We start from the raw sequence: 22,579 nt of genomic DNA on the forward strand, positions 1-22,579 counted from the left end.
GGGGTGCAAATACCTGGAGAGCTGGAGAAAGGCCACAACTGCCCCAAAACCCATCTGGAAATGGGAGAAAACCATCCCAGCAGAATTGGTCTCTGGTGGCCACCAGTGTTTGAGCTCTGTTGAAGGGAGTGCTCCCAAAAAATGAATATTTTAGTGTCAGGAGCCTTTAAAATTAATTTTAAATGTATTCAGCCAGCGTTTATTCCAGCAGCATTTGTGTGCTCACGCAGGCAGGGAGGAAGAATGAGACCACAGGGGATATTTTAGGCTAATTTTAGCTGAGTTTAATCTCTCTGGGCTTCCTCTGCGACTCCTGGGGAGACACAGGAGCCCTGTCCCCCCTTGAGGACCTTTCCTTCTTATCTCTGTTGGTCACAGAAACCACCCAAGAAGAGTTTTCCCCACAACCTTGTGTGAAATAATCGCTGTGCAATAATCACAATGTCCTGATGGGGTGGAACAGAGCTGCACTGTCAGAGCACAGAGAGAAGAGAGTGATTGGGAAGATGATAACTCCATTAATATAGGAGGGATTGGGATTGCCCTTCCTCTGGGAATGCTTCCTGCTGGAAGCAGCGCTCCTGCTCTTCGGGCTCTGGATGGTGGAAAGCACTGCTTAATATAAGGTAGCAAAGTCCAGGCTCCAGTGAACACACCAGATGAGCCCATGAGCTGTTTGTGGATGCTTAGGAAGCAGAAAAAGCTAAATTGAATGAAGGCATTATTCACTGTGATTATTTCATTAGCTCCCCTTTCATATGCACAGGCGCCAATCTAAACCTGCTACGGAAATTCAATATATTAACAACCTCATGCCCCCAACCAGAATGAATTAGGAGATAAATGGATCCACATCTGTGCCCACTGCTTGCAACTTTCTGCATAAACACACACAACAGCAGCTACAGTTGTGTGTTACAGTGGTCTTTTGGCCAGTTCTCTGTGATTCAGTGTCATTCATGTTTTTTCTGGTACAGTTTTCCATCAAATTCCTCAAGTCAATCTACTTTTTTCTTTTTGCTGCCTATCTCTGCCTCTCTCTGTCTCTCTGCTTATCTGTTCTTTGTGGCTTATAGATTTGGGGATAAGCTTTTTTTTTTTTTTTTTTCAAAGGGTCATGCACCTAGCACCTCTCCAGACCCACTTTAGCTTTGGTTCAGCCATTGTCCTCACAGGATTTACACCATCCTTCCTGGAAAGTATTTATTTATGGACACAGGAGCTAGTTTCCTCTGTGTCTGAAAGCTTCTGTGGGATGCCTTAGTTATTAATCTGGACGTGAATGATGACTTATGTCCCTGTAATTAATGAAAAGACCAATCAATAGCCACTTGACAGCGGGCCACTGGGCCCACTGCTGCTGCTGTGTTGGTGCTCATCAGGATGTCTTTTTGCAGTGAGACTGAACAGAGAGCCACCAAAGCGAAGAAGTGATCTCTCTCCCAGGCAGGGCAGGGCCGTAAAACCCCTCCTGGTCAGGGCAAACATCCCTCAGCAGCATCCCCACCACGCCCCAGGGATGACAGACCCGCTGTCCTCTGGCAGGGATTTCATGTATTCTCTGATGCTAGGCACTGCAGGAGGGTCTGGGGGATGTTTTACAGACTCCTTCCCATTTTCCAGGCCAGATATGCTGTGGGTGTGGATCTGTGCAGACCAGGGAGTGCACACAATCAGCAGATTCTGGGAAGAAACGGGGCCAGTGCCAAGCTGATGTGGCTCCTGGGCTCTGGAAGAAGAGCTGAATGGGTGGGTTCCCACACATCAGCTGCTAGAAATCCCCAGGACGTGCTTTAGCAGATCCCCTCATGCCAGCAGCCCTCAGTGGACTGGTTCTGTGGTTGGTCCCATCCGGAAAAATGGGAGTGACAGTCGGGAATAATTCTCAGCGTTCATCCCAAAGATGTTTTCAGGTGGGAATAATTCTCAGCGTTCATCCCAAAGATGTTTTCAGCTCCAGAACAGGATTGAGAGAAGGAATGTCTCAGAAGAAGTCAGCCAGTCCGGTTCCTTTCAGGGCAGGTTGGGGGTCTGAGGAAACACCCAAGCTCAGGATTAACTTCAGGACATGAAAGAGTCTCATCCTTCATCAGGGATGAAGCAACCAAAGAGTGGCCTCTGTCCTGGTCTCACCAGCTCCCAATCAGAGAAAATAAGTGAAAATATCCCTTTGATTGCTTTAGGACAGAAGATAAGCAGGCACAGCCCCCACAGCCCTACTTCTTGCCTTCTACTGCACAACCCTGCCACCTTTTTTGTTTTGGAGCAAAAAGGCCAGGAAGGAAAAGAGCAATTTCTCAAAAAAAACACCAAAAAAAACCAAAAAATGCAAACAAAAAGAAGGAGGTGGAGACTGGGAGAGCAGGGTTCTCTTCCGTGGGTGCCAGAGACAGACACCCTGAATCTGGCAAAACGTTCACCAACACAGTTCCACCCTCTCCAGCGGCACCAACAAGTCTCTGAGTTGTCCATTCCCCTCATTCCCCGCATCTGGAGTGGTACAGATGAGAGAGTTTTTAATTCCTGCCTGTCTTTCATTTCTCTTCCCAAACTGGGTATGGTTGGTTGGTTCCCTTTTCTCCTTCTTCCCTTTTTTGGCTTCTCTTTCCCTTTCCTTTCGACGTTTGTGCTCATGAGCGAAGTGTTTTGTTTTGTTTCAGTCTTTTGGTTTTAATTGCAGTCAGATGGCAGTGCCCCTTTACGGCATGACGCTCAAATGTTCCAAGTGTGGAGTAGTTTCTTCTGCTGAAGTTTCGGCCACAGCCACCAGTAACGCCATGTTAGTTCCTCTAATTTCAACTTCTTTTCTTTCTTTCTTTCCACTTTCTTTTTTTTTTTTCTTTTTAATTTCATTTTGATTTTCGCTTTTCAGTTCGTTTTTTATTTCCCTCTTCCATTTCCCTGCACTCACCAGCCCATGTTTGTTTTCTCTCCCCATGTCCCTGCCCACCTCCCCGACATCCCCCAGCTCTCCCTGACCTCATTCTGTGGGCCATGAGTAGTGCAGGGCTCCTGAAACACCCCTGGAGCTGATGGGCTGGATCCTGAAAAGTGCTTTTTGACATGCCTAGATTTCAGATTTAAGCATGTGAGCAGCCCATGGAAGACAAAGGGACTCTGCATTTGTTGCAAGCTGTGTATTTGTTTAATGCCCTGTTCTTGGAGTTCCAGACTTAAAGATGTGATTCCCAGTAATTCTGGTGGTAGACAGGGACTCCAAAATCCATCTTTTGCTTGAGTGTTTTCCTCCAGAGGCTGCAGAGCACTGAGTGTGGTTTAAGTGAGTTGGTGAATCACTTCTAAGTGGGTTTTTTTTCTCCTCTTATGAAATGGTAAAGTTAAGTTTAATACCTTGTAGGCCTGCAGGTCTGATTTGATAAGTGTTGACTGCCTCTTTTGGACCCCTGAAAGCACTTGGAATTAATTCTCCAAATCTTAAAGCGTTTCATAGCTCTGAGTTACGAAAGTCAAATGCTGTTAAATCTCTTCTTAGATGCTGATGGAGTTAGCTTAAAAAAAAATAAAATAGAATAAAATAATGCCAGAGCTTTGTTCTGCTGGAGAAATTGTTGCTATTTATGTGGTTGGCTTTTTTCCCAAAGGTTAAGGTTGGAGGGAGAGCGATGAGGGAAGGTTTGTCTTTCTTCCTTCCCTTTTGGAAATTTTATTATCTGTATCACATGCAAGTGATGCTACACTTTGGTTTTGATGTCTAAATTAATACGTGCAAAACGTGTGAAGGAAACAGTCTCAGATCATTCGCAGTTCAGAAATTCCTGCCTTTAATTAATCTGAACTAAAAGAGGCAGCCGAGTGCCAGATCTCAAAATGTAGAAAGATAAAATCAAAGCTCAAGTGCACCTGGAAGGTGTCCCTGCTCATGGCAGGGGGTTGGAATGAGATGTTCTTTAAGGCCCCTTCTAACCCAAACCGTTCTATGATTCTGTGGTTTTCTCAGTGAAATGAAAAACCGAACAAAATCTGATTTATTTTTCACTGCTAAGGTCATTTATTCACCTTTTTCAGCAGTGCCCAGCTGAGATGGTGACATGGAATTGGTCCAGACGCATGTACCACAAGTCTGGAATGAGCAGCTCACTGCTTTTTGGATTCCTGTAACTGCAGGGGAATGTTAAACCAGCAGAAGATTTACTATTAATAAATTAGACTCTTAAATAGAAGAGGCTTTCTGTTCATAGTAAATTAATTTTAAAAGTTAAAGAGTCTCAAGTCCCTCTCCTATAGTGTCTGACATTGTTCTGTGATAAATCACAAATTCTGATTCATCTCCAAATGAGGGGAAAAAAAGGGATGTGAAAGCCAGATCTCCTATTCATCCTGCTTCTTTAATTTAAGTGGATTGATAGAAATTGGAGGGCTCTTGTTAAGAGGATGTTTTAATGTTTTGTTTCCCAGCAGACTGGATACCTCAGATGACAGGGTCCAGTATCAATTTTGTTGTTTGTCCTCAAGTGTCCCATGCTCTTCTCCTTGCAAAGGGAACACTGAGGAATACACGAATAATTTCACTCATTTCCCCTTGACATCCACTTCATCCTGCAGCTGAACTGTTCCTGCTTTTTCTCCTTCAAATTTATTGTGAGGTTTTCCAAAAGGCCAGGCCCTGATGATGCTTCGTACCATTGCCACCCTGCTGCTGGGCTCCATCCTCCCAGACTTTGGAGGAGCTTTGCCATTCAGTTTTGGAGTCTTGAAATGTGGATTAAAGGCCATGAGGATTCCTGGGTCCTCTCTGGCCTGGACTGAGCCATAAATTTTTGGTGGAGAGCACATCAAGGGTGTTCCTGCCTTGTTCCTGCTGGGTTGCTCATGCCCTTTCCAGCTTCCCTCTCATAGGTTCCAGAAGTTTCTGGGATAGCATGGAATGAGAAATTGATCCTTTAGCCCATTTTTCTTGGCTTTTGGAAATCTTTGTGGTGATATCTGTGGTCAGATAAGGGGATGTGTAAGGGAGGGAGAACAGAGTGAACTAATGGGAGAGAAAAGTGGCAGAAGTAGAAAAATACTGGAAATTGTGATTTCTTGACCTGGGAGTGATAAATGGAAATCTTTGGATATCTGTGACCTGTTAGGGGTTAGCTTGACTTGGCAGGTGTGGGTTAAATAAATCCTTCCCTTTAGGCTGTGCTGAAGATGCTGAGCAGGTTTTTCCATAGGAAGACCTCTGTTCCCACATTTCCTCCTGTTTATGGCTGCCTGTAGGGCGCCCTCAGCCTGGGATATGTTGCTTTATAATTAATTTGTCTTTTCTACCTGTGAAAATTATTTTATCTGAGATGGGAAATGCATCTCAGGGGCTTTCTTAGAGCCAGGGAGTGCTGAGGGATGGATGGATGGATGGATGGATGGATGGGTGGATGGATGGGTGGCTGGATGGATGGGTGGCTGGATGCATGCATGGATGGATGGGTGGATGGGTGGGTGGCTGGATGGATGGATGGATGGATGGGTGGATGGATGGGTGGATGGACAGATGGATGGATGGATGGGTGGATGGATGGGTGGAGGTTGATGTCCCATCCCTGGAAGTCTTCAAGGCAAGCTTGGATGGGGCTTGGAGCAACCTGGTCTAGCGGAAGGTGTCCCTGCCCATGGCAGGGGGTTGGAACTAAATGACCTTTAAGGTCCCTTCCAACCCAAACCATTCCATGATTTTATGAATTCCTGCCAAGCAGCTCATTGGAAATATGAACTATGAGGCTCTGACCAGTGGGCAGAGATTGGCCCAAGATTAAAGCCCTGGCACAGTACATTTTTCCAGGCACTCCACCCAAGAGCCAATATCAGGGCTTCCTCGTGACCCTTCTCATCATCATCCCTCTTAAATCCTTAGGCATTCACATGTCAGATCTCCCATCTATGGGTTTTGTCCTTTTTCTTGGCTCAACATCCTTTTAGGGAGTCTTAGTTGTCAAATTTTCTGCCCGTATTGTAATTCCAGCACTAATGTGAATCAATACTTCCATGCATGGCTGGTTTTAGGAAGGAGACTGTTCCTCAGGAGAGTGTTGTCCTCATGGTTCAAGGAATTTGAAATCCTATCCTTACCTGGGGATAAACCTGGATCCTGCAAGTCCTTGTTGGACTTTCAGAGAACACCTTCCTTTATTAAAGGTGAATAATGAAGAAGTCTGGTCCCACCTGCCTGTCTCATGTGTTATAAAATCATCACAGAATGCTTTGGGTTGGGAGGAACCCTAAAGTTCATCTCATTCCAACCCCCCACTATGAACACTTTCCGCTAGATCAGGCTGCTCGGGGCAGTTTAGAGGCATTTGATTTCCTGTTCCCCTAATTTTATTATTTATATTGCAGCTACTGGGAGTCAAATCATCTTTTTGGGAAAAATAAAAATCACAGCAGGTGTTTCTTTTTTCCCTGTGCATGGGAAGAGCAAGCAGAGTTCCCCCTCTTTTCTAGTTACAGGTCTCCTGTCTTGGTTATATGGGCATTGAGTTACAGGGATTTGCTCTGAAAGTGTCCCTAAAATTGGGACAACACTCTTGCTTTTGGGAGGAACAGTGTTTAAGTGTTTAAAAAGCATTTAAGGCCAGGTTGGATAGAGCTGTAAGCAGCCTGGTCTAGTGAAAAGTGTCCCTGCCCATGGCAGTGGGGTGGAATTAGATGATTTTTAAGGTCCCTTCCAGCCCAAACCATTCCATGATTCTGTAATTCTGTGAATGCAAGTCAGAGAAGCAGAAAAGCATGAGAGAATAAATAAAGCACATCCCTGCACTGTGATTTTCCTGCAGCAGAACCACTGGTGTTAAGGAGCCATCCATTATGAGTCCAATTCCCTTTTCAGAGCTCCTCTCCAGGAGCAGGTTTTGAATTACAAAGAGATTTTTTCCTTCTGCTGCTTCTTTAACTTACATTGCTGCTGCTCTGTCAGGGCTGGGTAATGACAAGGATTGATCACCTTGCCCTTTCTAATGGCCCTTTACGTCTTTATTGGCATATCCTGTGTGTCCTCCTGCACTCGCCTTTTCTCGGGGCAGGGCTCTTCATCTTTCTCCATGCAGATCTTTATCTCCAAACCCATTCTTTTTGCTCTTTCCATCGCTTTCCTCTAAGTGCAATCCCTTTATTCTGCTTCTTTTCCAAAGACAAAGACTCTCAGTGCTTCCAGCTACAGAAAGGACAAAACCACAGCTGGATTTTGTCATTTTGGCCAAATCCTTGCTGCCAGAGCAGGGTGTGCTGTGTGCTTTCATAAGGCTGGGTGCTTCCTATGGTAGATCCCATGTTCTAGAGCATGTTAGGAGTAGCTGAGGGAGCTGGGATTGTTTGTCCTGGAGAAAAAGAGGATTGGGAGGACCTTAGCACTCCCTGAAAGGAGGTTGGAGCCGGGTTGGAGTTGGGCTCTTCTCCTATCAAGCGACAGAACAAAAGGAAATGGCCTCAAGTTACACCAGAGGAGGTTCAGGTTGGATATTGGGGAAAACTTCTTCACTGAAAGGATGATCAAGCATTGGAACAGGCTGCTCAGGGAGGTGGTAGAGTCCCCATCCTTGGAGGGATTTAAAACTCTGTAGACGTGGCCCTTGGGGACATGGTTTTGCAGTGCTGGGACAAGAGTTGGACTTGATCTTAGAGGTCTTTTCCAACCTCAGTGATTCCGTGACAAAGCTGAGGACGGTGCCGTAGTGTGGCCACGCTGTCACACATCCTTGCAGTTAAGTCTGGTTGCACTGTGGCAATGCCATATCCCAAATTATCCCCCTTCCTCTGCACCACAGCTGTGACACCACGGCTGTCCTGCTGAGTGACACTGACATGTCAGGGTCACCACACCACAAACCAGCATCCTGCTTCCTGAGCATGCTGTAATGATCTTCCCTGGATGCTGCTGTCACTCATCCTAAGGGCTGTCATAAGTGGGATAAATAAGAGGATCTGCCTGCTAATTCCTTTGTCCCAAGCAAGAAAAATCATGGATTTATTGATCATGGCTAATCCATGAAAAGCCATTAGGTGGTCACAATGTCACTGTATAATGATTGATCATTTCATATCACATCTCATGATAAGCACCCTAATGTGATGTTTCTTAGGTCCTGTAAGTAATTCTGGGATCTTTCAAGGATTCACTGTGCCTCCTAAAGAAGGGACAGGTGGGAGGGTGGCAGAAATATGAGTCCTGCTATGAATTCGGCTCACAGCAAGTAGAATTAAGGGCAGTTTCACAGAAAACCCACTTATCTTCCCATGTGTTTTCACCTGAAATTCCAGTCTTTACCTGATTTCTTTAATGGACCTTTTAATTTGGAGTTTAATATTTCAAAGATCTAAGCAGAGCCCTGCAAGTGAAATTAGAGTAAATTCCATTTCCTGTGACCTGTTGCCATCTGCTGCCTGAGAATAAAGATGGTGCATTTAAGTGGCAAGCAGCATTTCCATCAATTTTGTAAGGGATGAATGCTGTTGAGAAGGCATCTGGAAGGTGAATCACAAAGAGAGCAGAACTGCGAGCTGGTGTAAGTCAGCACAACTCGGGAAAATCCTGATTTGTTCCGGCTGAACATGTGGTCATTGGCTGAGCTGGAAGGGCAGATGATGTTTTCATCATCTGGTTGGAAGGGCAGAGCAAATTGACTCAAATAATTCCTTTTTAAAGCAGGTTTTTTTAAGCCAGTGGATTCAAATCTGACCATTTACTGAACAGAAACATAATTTACATATAATTTACCTTCTCAGCAGCATCCCTTACCACCCCAAATCCACATGTAAATCTTGGCTCCAGATCCAGATCATTGTCTTTATGAGTTTGCAGATCTTTCCAGGAGTGGAAAACCCACCCAGGTTTAGATGTTTGGTTCAGACCTGGCTCAGATCCATTCTCAGGTGTGGTTGCCAGGTCTCCTGTTGCACATTGGTGGCAGGAGCATCCACAGAGTGGGTGCACCAAGAGTGTTCTGGAAGACCAGATAGTTCCAGGAAGCAGAGTTGTCTCTTACAGACCTTTTCCAGCAGCTTTTATTGAACTTTGTGGTTTCCCCTTGCTGCTGGAATTATTCCACCTACTCAGCCATGTTGTGTTTGCTGATACTTGCATGGAAGACACATCTAGAGAGGTTCCTTATCAACCAGATCTTACTTTTCATTTGGCCTCTCTGATTTTGTCTTTCATGCACTTGCTGCTTGGTCAGATTTATGAAGGCACCACCACAAATGACAGAAAAGAGAGATTTCAGTGTAATGAGGCAGATTTCAGAGAATTGGAATAAGCAATTTCTGTTTAGGAGTTGTTTGGTTGCGGGCTGTCTGCTGGTTTTTTTGGGTATTTTTTAATAATACTTTGAAATCATAGTTCTTATTGGGCATTAAGGAACAGAATTTGCTGTCCAAGATAAAATTACAAGGTATCAGATTATATCATGGCCTCTACCTTACACAGAGGTCTCACAATGCTTGTTCTAATTTAAAAGAAAAAAAAAATTCCATTTCCCTGCTCCCTTAGGTAAATTAATTCCTTAATAATACCATGAGGGAACACATCCGAGTGTGGACAGGGCGTAGGAATATTTGTAATCAGGGTCTCATTCTGACTATAAAAATAAACTGTCACTTCAGTGTGTGGTCATTGCAGAACTGATGTAACAATCCTTGAAAAACTCTTAATGAAGCCAGGGCGTTCTATCCTGATGTCCAAACCTGTATCCAAACTCCAGCTTTGTTCAGGGAAAACTCTCACTGGGGTCTGTGAGGTAACCAGCAAGTAAACATTAAACCCTTGGTCATAGATCAGGAAATGGTAAGCAAGTCCCATGTAAGTACTGCAAAACGTGTGTCATGGTATCTGTCCTGTAATTTCTTGTCTCGCCTGTATTTGTTTGTATTTGGAGATTTTCTTGTAGCTCCACTTTTTATTCAAGGTCTGCTCTGGTTTGTTAGGTAAAAGCCCACAGAGAGATTCTCCTCATATTCTTGGTGCCAAATATAAGGGATGAGTGACAGCTTAAAGTCTCCCTAGTCAGCTGTTAAAATTGTTTGGGATCTTTTTTTCTGGTTGGAGAGATGGATGCCCGAAGAGTCCCTGGGAGAAGAGCTGCATTCCCATTTGCAGGGCCATCATTACCACCTAAAGTGGAGGTTCCTGGGGCAGCACTTGCATCACAGAAAACTCGTTTTGTCTGGTTTTCTGTCTTGTGAATGGAGATGTGGCTTGAATCTCAAGTTAATGTCCACACAGGAATAAACTTCCTTACAAGAATTGTCAAACACGGAACAAAAAGCTTTTTTTCCAAAGCATCAGCTGGGGAGATCGCACAAGAAAGCGGAAAATTTTCTGACCACAGGGAAATTAGGTCGGGTTTTAGTTCTCAGTGTTGTAGGGACCATCAGCTGTAGAGTAAAGGAGCAGTACAAATATTTCAGTCTGCACATCAGCTCTCTGCTTGTCCGTTCGAGTCACTCGAAAGCGTGACACGTCCCAGTGTTGGTGTCTTCCATGTGCTGTGGAAGTCCAAGTGTCTGTGACCTGAGTGCCGACAGCCATCGTGACAGACCAGTCTCTGCTGCAACTGTTCCCCTTCCCCTTGGCAACCTGCAGTGATTGTATTTTGTCTCCTTCCCTTGGGAAAAGCCGTGGTGGTGGATTAGGGGCAGAGTGGGAAGGGCGGGGAAGGGGGAGGGAGGGATCTGCATCCTTCCTCCCCACCTCTGGTTTTATGCATGACTGCACCATTGGGAAGTTGTCCCCCCTGTTTGGGTAGAGTGAGTGTGCAAAGCCTCTTCCTGCTTCCCTAGGAGAGGGGCTTAGGAAAGGTCTCCCACACAGAGATGTTGGCTGGAGAAGCCTGGTGGGATCTGGAGGCTGAATGAGAATCCCACCTGGGAGTGGGTGAGGTGGAGCTGAGCTCTCTTTCCCTCTCCCTTGACAGGGCTTCCCTCTGGAGCTCCTGCGTGGTCCTGCCTCTGCTGGCTCTCACCTGGATGTCTGCAGTGCTGGCCATCACTGACCGGCGCTCGGCGCTTTTCCAGATCCTTTTTGCCGTCTTCGACTCCTTGGAAGGATTTGTCATCGTGATGGTCCATTGCATCCTCAGGAGGGAGGTGAGAGGGACAAGTCGTTATCTTTTATATAATCAACATTCTTTCCCATAAAAATCACCTGGAGAAGTGTCCAGCCAGCATGGTAACTCCTCTAACCCTACAAATTTTGCCTTTGGGGAGATGATGACACAAAAATGTCCATGACATTTTTGGTTAAAGGAAAGGAGGGGTGAAGCAGAGTGGAATTTGGTGGGCAGCCTGAGATGGGATAACATGTCAGGCTTTGCTTGTTTACCACCAAAATTCACATTTCCAGAATGTTCGCACCCCACATCCAAAACTGCCACATTAAAGAAGCCATTTGTTTGATTTCAACGGGGGCAAAATGCACTGAGATTTACAGGATGAAATCTGTGCTGGCATTAACACCTTGATATCCCAGCTAGGAAGTACAGCCAGCAATAATCAAGCAAGGAAATTGAGGAAATTCTCTTCAGCTTCCCCGTGGAGATTTAAAATGGTGAATTATATCAGGGAAGAAAAGGATGAATCTTTTAATTTTTTTTATTTCTTTCATCCTACTGAGTGGAGAGACTATTAATAACAGAGACAGGAAGGGGCTTTTTCTTTTTCATTTTATCTTCTTACAGTTCCTTTAAATTAAGTAAAACAGATTAATTTCTTATGTCAGGCCAATGAAATCAATGGAATTACACCACTGGCTTGGCTGAGACTCCTTCCACTAATTGCATTATGAATATGAGCATGCATTTAACTCCCATTGCAGTCACTGGGATTTTTTTTTCTTTTCCCAATTATTTCAGTGAGTCTGGGATCAGATTTATATTACAGGATCACAATCAGACTTTGTAGACACCAATCCAGTGATTAATGCAGGAGCATCCGTTGTAAACATATTGCAAGCTGCAAAATAAAGAACATTTTTATTCCTCACTGTATAAATCAAGCAAATAGAAGCGACCTAAGCAGTGACCCAGGATTGCTGGAAAACCTCTGAGTTGCTCTTCAGTGTGTGAAATATGTAACACATAAACCATGTGAAGGAAATGCCTGGATGCTGCTAAAGCGGGGTCGGTGTCCTTTTGATCTAACGAGGGCTATTTTTATTTTTGATTTCAGCAGAATTTAATGTGCTTTGGTCAGTCTGACCTTTGCCAATCTGTTCCTGCAGGTCCAGGATGCTGTGAAGTGCCGGGTTGTGGATCGTCAGGAGGAAGGGAATGGAGACTCAGGGGGGTCGTTTCAGAATGGACACGCTCAGCTCATGGTAGGGAAACCTCCCACCTCCCCTGTTATTAGGGGATTTATGGGAATTTTTAACTCATAACTGACAAGCACAGGCCTCTGTCCACCACAGATCCTGAAATCACCGCTCTTATTTCCTTTAAACTTTTGTTTGAGCAAACACAGCACTTCAAATAGACTTTCCCACACAAATCTGGGGTGTTGCAATGTAATTTTAAGGTTCTGAAACTTGCACACCAGGTTTAGCAGACATCTTGGTGAGATCTTTTCTTTCCCAGAAAAATAAAGAGCCAAAATAAACCTCCCAGGTCTTCCAGACCTTTTCATCCCCATCAAGCTGCCTTGTCCTGGCTGGAGCTAGGAAGCAGTAGTTTAATACTGTTTTAATCACAGTCTGTGGGGCTATTACCATAAAAATGCTATCTCAGAGGGATTTTTTTTTTTCTCTCAAAAGCACATTTTGCTTTACTGGCAATAGTTTAAGCTCTGTAAATCGTGGTCCTGTTGTGTAAGTCCTTTACAAACAGTAAAGGAATAAACTGTGGGGCTTTGTCCTGCATCTGCTCCACTGTTGTGATTTGATGCAAGAAACATTTAATTTCTGGTCTTAAGATAAAGATAACAGGAGAATCAGAGGATGTTAGCAACTTCCAACAGCTCCTGGTTAATATTAGAACTACAGCACAACCCAGTGATGGTTTTTTTCCAGTCACTCCTGTGCTGGGCAGTTTGTGCTTGGGTACGACGCCTCATTTCAAACAGCACAATCCTGAGAGATTTAATTCCACCACACCTCAGTGGTGTTTGCTAAAAACAGGAGCTTCATTTCTCATTTAAATGTGGAGTCTTCTCATTTTCAGCCAGGTTCTCGCTCTGCCTAATTGTGGGTAATTAGAGAGCCCCTTGCATGCCTGGTGCTTTGGCTTCTTCAATAATAGACACCATCATCACACCCAGTCTCAATCTTCCTTTCCATAAATTAACACCCAGAGCTTTTTTATTCTCCTCCTGTAAATCGCATGCCTTCAAATTATTTATATAACTTCAGATTCTCAGCATCCTGAAAAAAAGTGGGTCCTGTATCTGTCAGTCTGTTGTCGCCATCCCAAGTTTCAGGGTTTTGTATCTCTGTACAACTCCACGTTTTCCATTCATTATCAGCCACCATGCAAAATTCCGTCTCAGCCACAAGTTTTTAGCAATGCTGCATTTCCTCCTGTGCTGCTGATGGGTGTGTGGAGGAGCAGGGAGCTTACAATCACCTTCCTCACATTCCAGCCCAAACAGCTGTGGAATCTGGCTGTGAGCGATGACTCCTTACTGATATTTTTAGAGGGGCGCAATGTTATTTTCTTGTAAAATCACCAAAGAAATCAAAATACAGCATTTTTGCTGTTACCTGTTCCATTAATCTCCAAATCTGCCCAACTAGTGAAAAGGAGCTTAGCTGAGTAGAACTGTTTTCCCCACAAAATCTTGTTGACTGGTATTAAATATAAACCTGTCTTTCATTTATTTATCAGCAGAACTAGTGCAGGCTGTTAAGCTGCATTTTCTGGGACTCCTATCACGAAAATGAGATTATATTTTTCTGTGTCATCCCATTTGCCCATTCGAATGTTACTTCAGTCGTATTTCTCTTCTGTTCTTTTTTGATTTTTTTGATATCCCAAAGAATTTACTGGGAAATTAACATCAGGAAGGTTGAGATAGTTCAAAAACTCTTGGCTCTCAACCTGCTGATATTAAAGTGTTTATCCCAGGGGGATGGGGATTTCTCCCACATTCTTCTCAGTATTCAAATGGATTTCATTTCATCACATTAATACAATTATGTTAAGTGTCTTTCTGAAATGATACCAGAAATAATCGGTGAACTCTTCTACCTTTTGCCAGTCTGCAGCTTTCCCATACTCCATGAAAGCTCACGGCCCGCTGTGACTCAGTTTATCCAGTTATTTGAAATGTTATCTGCTCAAAGCTTCAGAAAAAGGATTAACTCCTACTGGGAGAAGAAAGGAGTTCTCTTTGGCTGTGCAGACCACTTGAAAAAGTTATTCAGCCTTTGTGCCTGCAGGAGCCATTGATTTTATACGTTAAAGAGTTTCAGAAGCAGAGACTTGTTCCCACTTCATGTGACTTGGTGACAGATCACAAGAAAGTCCAGTGGGGATGGGGTGTTCCCAGCAGGATCCCCAGATCTCTTTAATAAATGGAGGGGAATCCATTTAAAATTATGTGTGGAGTGACATATCCAAGACAGTTCAGGCCAGGAACCTGCTCCCTCCTTTTTTTAGAAGTGTGAATAAATATCTTCCAGGGGGATACTTTAATCTGCAGCCCAGGAATAAGTGAATGGATGAGCAGATGAACCCCAATTGAAACGCAATGTTCTAGCTTTATCAGTGATAAAATTCAAAAGCCAACAGGTGGAAAAACGTGGTGTGTTTTCCTTGTTTGAAAATACAAGCAAAACCTCTCACCTCTGCTCTCCTGGCAAAGGCTGTGCCCACCTCACTAATTACAGTGGGGAGTTTTGCATTTTCCGAGCTTTCCTGTCTTCCTCCACCCCCTTTTGACCACATCCTCTGTGTTCTGTGTCTTTCAGACCGATTTCGAGAAGGACGTGGACATGGCTTGTAGATCAGGTGAGCACATCACAGGTGAGAATCAGCAAGTGACCTGGTTTGGGGATTGAACTAGGCCATTTTTTTTCCCTTTCTGTTTCCTTTGTGTGTGTCTCAGTGCCTTGCATGTCCTCACGTTGGGTTGCCCTTCTTTCAACCCTGGCCAAAAGAAAGCAACACCCCGAATTCTCCCTTTGCTTTTCCTATTTTCCTGAAGCTCTTTTGGCCTTTTAACTTAGATCAAGCCTTGCCTCTGAGGAATTATTTTTGCCATGTAACACGGTGGCAGAGAAGAGCGTCAATGAAGAAGAGATGGGATCCATCTCTTCCTGCTGTGATCCTTCTTTGTTCCAGCAACCCCTGCCCAAGGGGGTCACACCAGCCTCAGGCAGCTCTGGGCACAGCAAAGGTGTCTTTGTGGAAAGTCTGGAATCTGGAGAGCCTTTCCACCACTCCAGATGGCTCCAAGCACTCTTTGGGGCACCTGGAAGTGGTTGGGTGCTTTGCCTGCTCCTTTCTGCTGTGTGTTGATCACACAGGTTCCTTTGAATCCTGAGGATGTGCATGAGTTGACAGCCCCTTTTCCCCAATAATCCCAGGGGTGTCTGTGCTGCCTGGATTCTCCCTGGCTGCCCGTTCCTCTCTACAGGTCTCATCCTCTCCTGGTCCTGGCATGCCTGACGTTTTGGCTGAGGTTATTTTTCTTACCCTTTGTAGATATTGAGGCTTTCATTTGCCCTCCGAGACTTCTCCCCTCTCCCAAGCAAGAGAAATACCAGCTTGCTTGGACCTTGCATAATTCATATCTTCCAAACCAGGATCTTCCCAAGCCAAGGACATACTGTGTTCAGTTACCATTATGACAAAGCTTTTCTCTCTTTTTTTATTGATCTTTCTTTCTTGTGTTCCTTCTTTCCTTTTTTCTTGTCTTCCTTCCTTCTCTCCTTCTTTCCCTGCCTTGCCTTTTTATTTCTCTCCTCCTCTCTCTTTCTATAAACACCTACCTGTCCTTTTCATTTATTGTTTTCTTTATCTCATCTATCATTTATTTATCTGCTTCTAATGTATTTATCTATAATTCATCTCTTCCGTTCTGTCTCGCAATCACTTATTTATCTCTGTCCTCAGCTGTCTGTCTTGCTGTATCTGTTATTTATGTATTTCTATCTGTCAACATTTGTCCCTGTCACCGTGTTTCTGTGTATTGTCTGTCACTGTCACTATCATTTATCTGTCTAATATCTATCTATATCTTATTTATCTTTTCCTGTCCTTCTCTCTTCCTCACTCCCTCTCCCTGTGCTTATCACAGTCACAGTATATTTATCTCACTTACCCCTGTGATATCTTATTTCATGGTCCCCTTCTGTCCATTTATCTCTTTTCAGGGTCTGTCCAATTTTTTTTTTCTGTTTCTCTGTCTCATGCTCTCTAATCTAATTTCGAGCTGTCAGCCTCTTCTCATTTGTCTCCCTGCTTCTCTTTTGATACCAAATATCTCAGTCCCAAAAAATCATGTGTGAAAAACATGCGTGTGAGGCCATGTCTAGGTCGAGGGGATGCTCAGTGAACATTCACCAGGCAGAGTCAGCTGTAAACCCCAGCAGACCCCTTTCTGGATCTGCCACCACACCTCTTAATCCCAAATTGAGTTCCCAGAGGAAGGGAAGGAGCTGATTTGTTTGAGATTTCAGGGCAGGAGCCCCTGGATCAGCAGCTTGCCAACAGCCTAAGCTTCCCCTCCTCTGCCAGCATCCAACTCTACAATTTGTTTGTTGATGTCTGCCTGGAGAGATTCTCCTCCTCTCATAAAATTCCACTAGAGTGAGCCAATATAAGTGGTTAATAATAAACCCTATTTCAGAGACCTTTCGGAGTAGTGCACCATCCCATGCACTCTGCTTATTGAATAATAAAACCCAGGAACTTGTCCAATGGTTTTTGGCCATAATTTCTCCTGGAGGCACCATCTGCCCTCTTGTGATGGATTGGAGATGTGGCTGACACCACTCATAACCCCCTCACGTAGATCCCCTGGTAGGACTTGGTCCAGGCCTCAGTGTTGAAGGCTCACTCCACTCCATGCTTGGAGATTGCCAAGTGAAAACCTCTCCAAACCTATTTTCTGCAGCTGATGTAAGCATGGAGAAGAGCCTGGATCGATAAACCTTGCTGGGACTCCCAGGAGAAGGGTTTGACTTGCTCTGATTTATCCCAGCGATGCCAAGATGATCGTGGCTGCCGTGGCTGCACCCAGACTTTTCAGCTTTAAAAGCTTTTTACAAGTTCTTTTTACTCTCCTTGGTGCCCTGCTCATCCTGCCTTGCCTGCTCTGTAGTCTTGGGGGGGAGCTTTGGTCTTCCCTCACTCCCACTCTGATCCAGTAGGAAAATCAGTGCGTCCTCAGTGCCACGGGATGCCCATGTCCCACCCCTGTCCCACATGGAACAGCTGAATAATGTCAGCTTACCCCAAAAATCCTCCTCCCTAGTCCTAAAAAGATCCATTTACCCATTTTTATTTCTTCCTGAGATGGGTGAAAGGGGAACATGCATTTATTTCTCTTTTCCTGTGCTGAAATTGTGGGTAAGTAGCCCTCACAACACTTTGTCCCTGCCCCACAGTCTGATTTCCACGATCTTCTGATTTTTTCACCCAATGGAGACATCCAGGTTGATGTCCTTATTTTCCCAAGATCTTTGTTGCAGCCTGAAATCAACTGAACCATAGATTATTATGCCTGGAAAAGGGGCAGATGGTTTTTTGTGGACAGTGTTGTGTGGGAATGAGTGTCCAAATGTCCTTTGTGACTTGTTCACCTCCTCCTCAGTTCAAGGTTCTCCTCTTTTTTAAAGGAATATTCCTGTTGCCACTTGCTTTCCTGAAGAGAAATTGAAAATGGCCAAATAATGAGCTCTCACAAAGCCTTGCCATGAATACTGGAATGTAAAAATTTTTGGAGAGCAGTTTGGAATTCGTAACAAAATATGGTGTGTTTCAAAATACCAATTTAGTAACACTGGAACTGTTAAGGGAAAAGAGCAACCTGAAGTATTTTAGTAAGTTAATAAAAAAAAAAAATTTGAAGGGGGCTGGAACTCGATGATCTTTTAAAGTCTCTTCCAGCCCAGGGCATTTGATGATTTTATGATCATCTGAATCATTGATAATGTTGTATTTCAGCTATTTTCTGAATCAAAATAATTTTTTTACAAGAAAGCAACCCTTTATTTTAACCTCCACAGGTTAATAATATATAGATTTCATGCACATACTAGATGTACTAAATACCTAAAAATGTCTTTGTTTTTCAGTGTATTGTTATCAATATGTTGGCCTAGATGGGAGTTTTGGCCATGGTTGTGCTGGAAAATTCACATCACAGAGAATTATCCCAAAATAAGGAATTTTTTCCTGTCTGGCTTTAATTCTGCCTTCAGTATCCTGGATTTTAAAAATAGAAATAATGTTAAACACGACTGTGCCTCTTTGGGAGAGGTGCTGGTGGGGAGTGACTGTGGGAGGTGTCTTGATGTGTGAACAAAACGCCAGGTGAGGTGCTGAGGACATTTTTCTGTCTCCCCAGTGCTGAACAAAGACATAACCACGTGCAGAACCTCGACCATCACAGGGACCCTGAAGCGCCCATCGCTGCCCGACGAAGAGAAACTGAAACTCAACCACCAGAAAGGCTCATCCAACTTCAATAGTCTTCCAGCCAACGTCTCCAAGATGCACCTTCAGGGCTCCCCACACTACCTGGGGGCCATCAACCTGAACGAGTTCAGCAACCACTCCCTCACCCTGAAGAAGGACAAGAACCAGCCGCCAAAATCCATCTACATCTGCGACGGGGACATCTTCAAGAAGTTGGACTCGGAGCTCTCCCGGGCGCAAGAGCAGACCCTGGACACCAGCTACGTGATCCTGCCCACCAACACATCCACCTTGAGGGCCAAACCCAAAGATGAGAGCAAATACAGCATCAACATCGACCAGATGCCTCAGACACGGCTCATCCACCTCAGCATGGCCACCGACCCCGGCTTCGTGGTCAAGAGTCCCCCGCGGGAGCCGGTGACCATGGCATGCAGTGAGGCGCAGGGTTCCTCCATGATACAGCAGCAGCAGCAGCTGGCTCCACAGAACATCTCCAACGAGTCACAGATTCCCAACAGCCTGTGTGACACGGGTGACTCAGGGAACTCGGGCGTGGTGTCCAAGAGCGAGACCGTCTCCACCCTCTCCATGAGCTCCTTGGAGGTGAGCGTGGGAATTGCGGTGTTGTTCTCAGCCCAGGGTGGTGTTCTGCCCTCAATCCAGCGACTCCAGGGGGTTGACAAGAAGAACTTTAGGGAAAATGCAGGCCAGGATGCAATGCCAGTGTCAGATTACCCTGAGGGACCACTGGCATGGGAACATATTTTGGAATGTGATCTCACAACTTCCACAGACACCGTCCCTTGCTGGATCAGCTGTCTTTAGCCCTACAGGTGCTGCAAAGTCAAAAAATTTGGTAATTTCTCAAGGACTGTTCATTTTGATGCCAGGCACATGGCCTGCCTTACCTTTTCCCCTTTATATCCTCTGCTCTATTTCCCTTTTTGATGGTTTCAGTCATGATACAGCTGAGAAAACCCCAGTGATCCAGGCTGGACAGGACTTGGAGCAACCTGGTCTAGTGGAAGGTGTCCCCGCCCATGGCAGGAGGCTGGAACTGGTTGATCTTTAAGATCCCTTCCAACCTAAATGATTCAATAATTCTAAATATTTGGCACTTCCCATCATGAAGAGCCAGAGAAACATGTTAAAGGTGCAGGAATAAGGATTCTCCCTGTTTTAACCCCTTACTAACCTTCACCTATCTCTTTCTCTCCTGAATACCCAGAGGCGGAAATCCCGGTACGCAGAGTTAGATTTTGAGGTGAGTACATCCCTTTCTGAATGTTGGTCCCAAGTTTTTTGAGCCACCTTCTCCAATTATCTAGCCCTTGGCAGAGCTCAGGAAATCCATATTCAACCTGCTCTTACATGCAGAGTGAAGGCCTTCTAGAAATTGTCCTGCCTCTCCTTCTGGGCAGCAGAAGGTAGAAGTGTAATGCAGACAGGTCAAATTAAAAAGAAAATATGATTGTGGAACAGTTTCTGATGAAATTACCCAAATTCTACGTGTTTGGGTGACCTCTGAATACATTTACAGAGCTGACAGACTGAGGAGAGGCTGGGCATGGAGACAGGTATCAGTTAGAGAAGGGCAGCAAACCTTCCTAGGACATTGACAGTCAAGCTCAAATTCTACAGTATAAAAATTTGATTGTTGCAAGTTTAAGGGTTTTTTATAGGTCAAAAATTAGGATTTTCCACTTTCTCCTCCCATCTCGGCTTGAAAATAAAGGCAGTGCTATGGTGGGTCCTCAGTAAATGCTGAAGGTGTTTTAGGCACCTGCAGGGAGACAGAGCTGGGATTTAATGATGTGACTCTGCGGGGAGGATGTGTTCCTAATGAACGGGGTTTGCTGACCTGGGGCCCTTTGTGTTTGCTCCAGAAAATCATGCACACAAGGAAACGTCACCAAGACATGTTCCAGGACCTGAACAGAAAACTCCAGCACGCAGAGAAGGAGAAGGAGTCTCCAACAACGGACAGCAAGGTTAGTCAGACACTTCCAGAAGGCCTCTGGTGCCAGCAGGAGCATGGGAAACAGCAGGAAATTTAGGAGCACTCCCTGAACACTTTTCCTTGATTTTCTATCCATGCACATTGCAACAAACACGTGCACCACATAGAAGCCCAGGAGGAGGATGTCTGTCCCCATGTCTGTCCATGGTGTTGTCTGCCCTGTGTCTGTTCTTGGCATTCCCTTCCAGGTCATCCCTTTGTGCCCTATTCATCAGCTCTTAAGTGGGATCTGGAAATTGGGTTGACCATGAGGAGATCTGGGTGGAAAGTGGAGCGGGCAGAAAGAGGAAAAACATCTCCCCGCCATTGTGGGGCTGAGGCAGAGGCCAGGGTGGCAGTGATGGGATATTTTGGATGGCCACAGCAGTGGGATTGAAGCTGTGATGTTGGGAGCACATTTTAGGGACTGGAGCCTAATTAAATGTAGGTTATTTGTGACAGCTGATCACCCATGATACGAGCACATGCAAATGAGTGAGTCCAGGCAAGGCCATGAAGGTTCTCCAAGAGCTGGAACATCTCTCGTATGAGGAGAGGCTGAGAAAATTTGGGTTGTTCAGCCTGGAGAAGAGAAGGCTCCAAGCTGAGCTTATGGTGGCCTTTCAGTCCCTATAGGAGCTGGAGAGGGACTTTGGCAAGGGCATGTAGTGACAAGACTGTGACAACCAACAAGGGGAAAGGGCTTTAACCTGAAAGAGAGTGGGTTTAGCTTGGATATTGGGAAGGAATTCTTCCCTGGGAGGGTGGTGATGCCCTGGCACAGGGTGCCCAGAGAAGCTGTGGTTGCCCCATCCCTGGAAGTGTCCAAGGCCAGGCTGGATAGGACTTGGAGCAACCTGGAACGGTGGAAGGTGTCCCTGGCCATGGCAGGGGGTGGAACTGGATGATTTTTGTGGTCTTTTCTAACCTAAACCATTCTGTGATCCTGTGACATCCATGTTTTTCCTCGATAGGAGCAAAGTTCCAGGGAAAAGGGGCCTTTAAAGGAGACAGACTTAGGGAAGGACCTTTCAGCCTTTCAGAGGGGCAGAGATCTGGGACTGGAAACAGATATCAGGAGCCTCTGTAATAAGTGGTGTAGATAATAAAATAAGGAAGAGCAGGCAGATGGCACCTTCCACATGTCTCAGTCAGCTGGGCAAGGACTGAAAGGCTGCAAGGAATTCTATCAGCTCCAGCTGAAGGGAAAAACAAGTGGCAGAGCCAGGCTGGAAGTAAGAAATTAAATTTGGGGTTGCCTGCACTCGGGAGAGAGGCAAGGTGAGCTAATTATAACAATTCTTGGTGATTTGTAATCAAAGCCCCTTGTGACAAGAAAGATACTGAGGGGCTGGGGAGAGAAGGGCAACAAAGATGGGGAAGGGTCTGGAGCATGAGTCCGATGAGGAGAGTCTGAGGGAGCTGTGGGGGCTCAGCCTGGAGAAAAGGAGGATCGGGGAGACCTTCTACTCTCTAGAACTCCCTGACAGGAGGTTGGAGCCAGCTGAGGGTCGGTCTTCTCTCCCAGGTAAAAAGTGCTAGAACGAGAGGAACCAGCTCCAGTCGCACCAGCAGAGGTTCAGGTTGGGTGTGTGGAAAAGTTTCTTCACTGAAAGGGTGGCCAAGCATTGGAAGAGGCTACCCAGGGAAGTGGTGGAATCACCATCCTGGAAGTGTTCAAAAACCATGTAGGTGTGTCACTTGGGGACATGGTTCAGTGCTGGGTTAACAGCTGGATCAGTGATCTTGGAGGTCTTTTCCAACCTCAATGATTCCATGATCCTAAGACAGATCCTGGATGCAGCACCCCCTGCAATGTGGCAAATGTGGCACTGGTGGGGCTTACTTTGATGGGACTCCCTCGGAGGCAAGAGCAGAGCTCGGAGGGTGATGGAACCAGAGGTTTGGGGTTTTTTTGGGGGGGAAGCAGAGCATTACAGAGCCTTTGGTCGGTGTCCTGACCTCACAGCGTTGCTGTGCTAAACTCCAGAGATGTTATCCCAGCAAATCC

The 22,579-nt window shown here is 45.3% G+C and overlaps 1 protein-coding gene across 1 annotated transcript in view; it reads left to right on the top strand.

Moving 5' to 3' along the window:
- The window catches only part of ADGRB1 (adhesion G protein-coupled receptor B1), a gene marked incomplete at both ends in the record, with an annotated part of 200,630 nt that overhangs the window by 166,069 nt on the left and 11,982 nt on the right, over positions 1–22,579 (top strand). Inside the window, 7 exons of the mRNA XM_082297557.1 lie at positions 2,681–2,779; positions 10,905–11,076; positions 12,209–12,304; positions 14,891–14,945; positions 18,496–19,172; positions 19,798–19,833; positions 20,456–20,560. Of these exons, the coding sequence (XP_082153683.1) occupies positions 2,681–2,779; positions 10,905–11,076; positions 12,209–12,304; positions 14,891–14,945; positions 18,496–19,172; positions 19,798–19,833; positions 20,456–20,560 (1,240 nt within the window). The remainder of the gene's footprint in view (positions 1–2,680; positions 2,780–10,904; positions 11,077–12,208; positions 12,305–14,890; positions 14,946–18,495; positions 19,173–19,797; positions 19,834–20,455; positions 20,561–22,579) is intronic.

The sequence above is a fragment of the Coloeus monedula genome, assembly GCF_965178545.1.
Source record: "Coloeus monedula genome assembly, chromosome: 1".
NCBI lineage: Eukaryota > Metazoa > Chordata > Aves > Passeriformes > Corvidae > Coloeus > Coloeus monedula.